This window comes from Salvia miltiorrhiza, chromosome 4 (assembly GCF_028751815.1).
Source record: "Salvia miltiorrhiza cultivar Shanhuang (shh) chromosome 4, IMPLAD_Smil_shh, whole genome shotgun sequence".
Lineage (NCBI taxonomy): Eukaryota > Viridiplantae > Streptophyta > Magnoliopsida > Lamiales > Lamiaceae > Salvia > Salvia miltiorrhiza.
Window position 1 is genome coordinate 32549801 of NC_080390.1, and position 4988 is coordinate 32554788.

Sequence of the window (4988 nt, forward strand, 5' to 3'; positions counted from 1 at the left end):
TCTAAGAGCAATGGTTAGGCCGGAGTTCTTGAGATGGTCCTTTCCGCTCCTCTGTCGTTTTCTCGCTTTCTTTCGTGGTGTTTTAGACGAGTACTCTTTTTCCTTGGCAAACTTTTTTTCCTCACGGGTTTTTCTTGACGAGGTTTTAATGAGGCTCGACCCTTAGTCTGCTTTTTCTGTGCTTTCAAGGGTTCTTTTAGATTTTTTCTTTTCTTTAATAAAATTCCCATTTAGTGATTAATTAATATATAACATCATAGTTGACGGTTTCCCACCGTCATGTATACATCTACAACCTTCAAGAATAATGCAAATAGATGATGGTCAATAATCGTCATCTATAATAGGTACTATACATGACACAACTATACTTGACGGTCGACGGATACCGTAGATGACGGCTAAAAACCGTAAAATATGAGTGTTTTTCTTGTAGTGAAGATTAGAAAATTAAATCAACCAAATTAATGACAAACATAGTACGAACTTAGATATTTTTGTGAATAATAATCTTAATTTTTTAATAATAACCCTAGTTAGGACTATTATTAGAAAATAGCCCAAACTATGATCTCATTGTGCTTACAAAATTTAAAAATATTGCCTAAACTTATTTATGTTGTTCAGTTTATAGCCTAAATCAAAATTTCAGCCAATTGAAGGGTGACATGGTTCGCCATAAGCTGACTTGGCAATTAAAAAAATATAGAAAATTACTTTAAATTTTTATTATCCAAATCTAACTCCCAAACATCTAATTTCGATATCAGATTAAAATTTGACTCTTAAGTAAAACAATTATATTTATGAGTGAAATTCTGACTCGAATTGTAAACTTAACAATGTAAATAAATTCAGGTTATATTAGTAATTTTTATAAATTTCGGACTAAAATATCGTTATGAGATAAAAGTCCAAACTATTTTTTAATAATAACCCTAATTAAAAATCCAAACTATTTCCCCTTAATCCAATTTGTCCAATTTCATATAATTAATCCTCGTCATCACAAGAATCCTCTTGTTAAAGACCAAATTATTTTTGTCCAATTGTTTCGGTAATTGTCATTATTTGGAGGATTTCGGCATGGAAGAATGGGTTGGAAACAAAATTATTTAGGATAAAATATGTTTAATTTCCATTAGAATAAGACTGAATTTAAATCTTGATCCTTTTCGTATAGTCAGAGACAAATTTATGTGAACTACTTTGATACACGTATCGCACATCATCACAGCCAAGTTCACTGTCATGTGTGAGTAGAGATCTCGTTTGCTGAATCTTGCAAGAGATCATAAGAAATTAAATGTGAATTAAAGTCGTAATATTTTTGTGGGAGAAAAAAGAAAGAAAGAAAAGGAAATGGAAGAACATAAATGGATTGTACCAACAAGTAGGATTTGAATGAGAAAAAACAGAAGGCTATGTGGGTCACATACACACGTTGTCTTCAGGCAATTCCATGTGCCCACATGGCGCTGCTCTCTCATCATTCACACACATATTTACTCTTCTTCTTTCTCCATTAATCAAATCAAATCCCCTCCCACCATAAAAAGAATCACACAGTTTATATACCCAAGATTTGAGTTTCATGTATGCACCTATTTATCTATGTAAATAACCTTTCAGAATCCCGAGTTAAATTTTTCACACACAACACGCAGTGGGGAAAATGGAGAAGAGCAGCAATGGGTTCGTGAGGGCAGATCAGATAGATTTGAAGAGCTTGGATGAGCAGCTCGAGAGGCATTTGAATAGGGCTTTGACTCTTGAGAAGAACAGGAAGAGTCAAGACGCCGACTTCTCCCACTCCTCCGCCCTCCCCGCCTTCTCCGCCGCCGCCGCCGCCGCCGTCGCCAGGCGCCCGAGGCAGGAGTGGGAGATTGACCCTTCTAAGCTGATCATCAAGAGCGTCCTCGCACGTGGCACCTTCGGCACTGTCCACCGTGGCGTTTACGACGGCCAAGATGTCGCCGGTCACTCTCTCTCTCTCTATCCTTTCTTTGCAAATTTCTCGTTTTATGATGAAATTATTACACCTTCATAGTTGTTAACATTGTGGCTGTGCAAATCTGATTCGATTCACATAATAATAATAAAAAAAAACAAATCTTTTTCTCTGTGACAGATTTGGTGGGTTAATGTAAATAGTTGAAAAACGGATGGTCCTCAGCATTTGTTTGGTCCCTAAATTAATTCCTTTTGATATGTCAGTTTGTAATGTTCCATGTTTCCTTGTGGGGTAGCTGCAAGAACTCTAAAGATTTCATCTTTTTTCCCAGTAATTTTGTTTAGGGAGGAATTGCTTCTTCTTTTTTCCTCTTTCTTGTGTGTGTGGATTTGAGAAATTGGGTGTCTTCTTATGGAATCCGTGACTAACGGCACGGGTTCAGATTGGGAGTTGAAGGTGACTGCCATAACTTAAGCTGGTATTTTTAGCTTTCATGTGATTCAACCCTTTATTTTATTTTATTTTTAATTTTAATGTTTTGACTTGTGTGTATCTCAACAAAGATATCAGAGGGAAAATAGTTGTTTAGTGATGGGACAACAGAGGCCTATTATTTTAACTGTAATAATTAAGTGAAGATAGATTAGTTAATGTTAACTTCTACCTAGAATGCAGGATCTTGGCTTCCTGCTTGAATATTATATTACATCATGATCCAGTTTCCAGTGATGTTAACTTCAATACAGTGATCTAGAAACCTGCATTAGTTAATCTATCTTAGTTTATCTATTTGGATTTATTTGCCTTTTGTTGTTTCATGGCATCACTGTCATACTCATTGATTTGCTCAAAGGTAGAAATGAAAACATTTCTTTTGGAAAATTGAACCATTTGAATCAGTGAAATCATCTTAATCCTGATCAAGAGTGCTCTATCTACGTTTGGATGAGATAGACTCAAAAACGAAGGAAGGAAGAAAAAAAATGATTTAAAAAAATAAAAATGAGAAGGCTTCAAGTCGTCAAAGGAAAGTTGGGGACCAAGACCACAAGTTTCTATGTTTAGGACCAACCAAATAGTATGACTTTTTCTTCTTCTATTGACCTTTTTGTTAGGTGATGGTAACATATTTTTTGAATAGCTTATTATGGTTGATGTTAACCATTCCATTTCAAAGAAGCTAGAATATAAAGAAATCAAAGCTTGAGTGAAAGGAATTAACCTATGATGATACTTTTACTAAGAATGATCTTGACATTGATTCCATATTTGCAAAGAATTGTGAGAGAAATGCCTTTTTCCTCCTTATTTTACCAGTCAAGTGAAACGAGTAATCAAGCACAGAAGCTGAACGTGCTCCTCAGATGGATCCACAAAATAAAAATAAAATAACACCGAGATCTAATATTACCTTGAAGAAATCATACTGAAAATGTGCAGCTCTTTTTTACCTACTGATTCATCAACATTTTGCTGAAGTTAGTGTCGTTATTAATGTTTGGTAGTGTTGTGTGATCCACAGTTAAACTGCTCGATTGGGGGGAAGAGGGTCATAGGACAGAAGCTGAAATTCAATCCTTAAGATCAGCTTTCACTCAAGAAGTTGCTGTGTGGCATAAACTCGATCATCCTAACGTAACAAAGGTTGATCTCTGTTGTTAATTCTTTCAGCTATTTTATTGATATTGGAAAATAAATCGTGTTTAAGCATTCATATCGCCTCATTTTGCTGCCATTGTGGTGAGATTTATATCGGAATAGTCATCCTTCGTTGCTAATTTCATTCTTGGTCTTAACATTTTTGAAAATCCATTTGCAGTTTATAGGCGCAACAATGGGCTCTTCAGGGCTCAACATTCAAACAGAAAATGGTCACATCGGCATGCCCAGTAATATATGCTGTGTTGTTGTGGAATATCTTCCTGGCGGTGCGTTGAAATCTTACCTCATAAAGAACAGGAGAAAGAAGTTAGCATTCAAAGTTGTCGTGCATATGGCACTTGATCTCGCTAGAGGGTACATTTCCCATTTTGATTTTGCGGTTTTTACATGATTGTTTCTCATTGATTTCTTTCTTCAACATATGAATATGGTCTATTGTTTTGGCTTTCTAGGTTAAGTTACCTTCACTCTCAAAAGATTGTTCATAGGGATGTTAAAACAGAGAATATGTTGTTAGACAAGTCGCGGACGGTTAAGATAGCTGATTTTGGAGTTGCTCGTGTCGAAGCCTCGAATCCAAACGACATGACAGGGGAGACGGGAACTCTTGGATACATGGCACCAGAGGTATGAGGTTTCCTTTTTATCCAGAAAAACTTACTTTTCTGCTCTATCTTCGTCTGATTTGCTCGTGGCGAAACTGAAATCCCTAATTGTGAATAACAATAATGAGCTGCAGGTTCTCAATGGCAACCCATACAATAGAAAATGCGACGTCTACAGCTTTGGAATCTGTTTGTGGGAGATATACTGCTGCGACATGCCATATCCTGACCTCAGCTTCTCCGAGGTGACATCAGCGGTCGTGCAGCAGGTATGAGAAAACTCCGGCCCCTCGCTACTTGTGCAGGGCTCGTTTATGCTCTTGTCTTGATCACTAGATGTTTGTCGACAGAACTTGAGGCCCGATATACCCAGATGCTGCCCAAGCTCCCTTGCAAACGTGATGAAACGATGCTGGGATGCGAATCCCGACAAGAGACCTGAGATGGACGAGGTGGTTGCCATGATCGAGGCCATTGATACATCGAAAGGCGGTGGAATGATCCCTGTCGATCAGCAGCAAGGCTGTCTCTGCTTCCGTACGAAACGCGGTCCGTGAAGATCGTTCGTTCCCGCTGGCGGTGAGCATACGTTCGGTTCGGTTTTCTTGCACAAGAAGATGAAATCTTCGGAGGAATTGCCTGAGCCAAAAATTGTGTTTGGTAGTTGTGGATATAGGCTAACAAGCTTTGCTGCATATCTTTTGCATGGTGTAAAGATTTAGAAGTATTGTTCATCGACATTCTATCAATATTAATTCATTTTATTA

The 4988-nt window shown here is 37.3% G+C and overlaps 1 protein-coding gene across 1 annotated transcript; it reads left to right on the forward strand.

Moving 5' to 3' along the window:
* The first annotated feature begins 1235 nt into the window (after positions 1-1235).
* On the forward strand, positions 1236-4988 carry LOC131021178 (serine/threonine-protein kinase STY13-like). The gene is made up of 6 exons (XM_057950270.1): positions 1236-1979; positions 3477-3598; positions 3774-3970; positions 4069-4243; positions 4356-4490; positions 4572-4988. Exons 1-6 carry the CDS (start codon positions 1676-1678, stop codon positions 4776-4778), a joined length of 1140 nt encoding a protein of 379 aa, XP_057806253.1. The 5' UTR covers positions 1236-1675; the 3' UTR covers positions 4779-4988.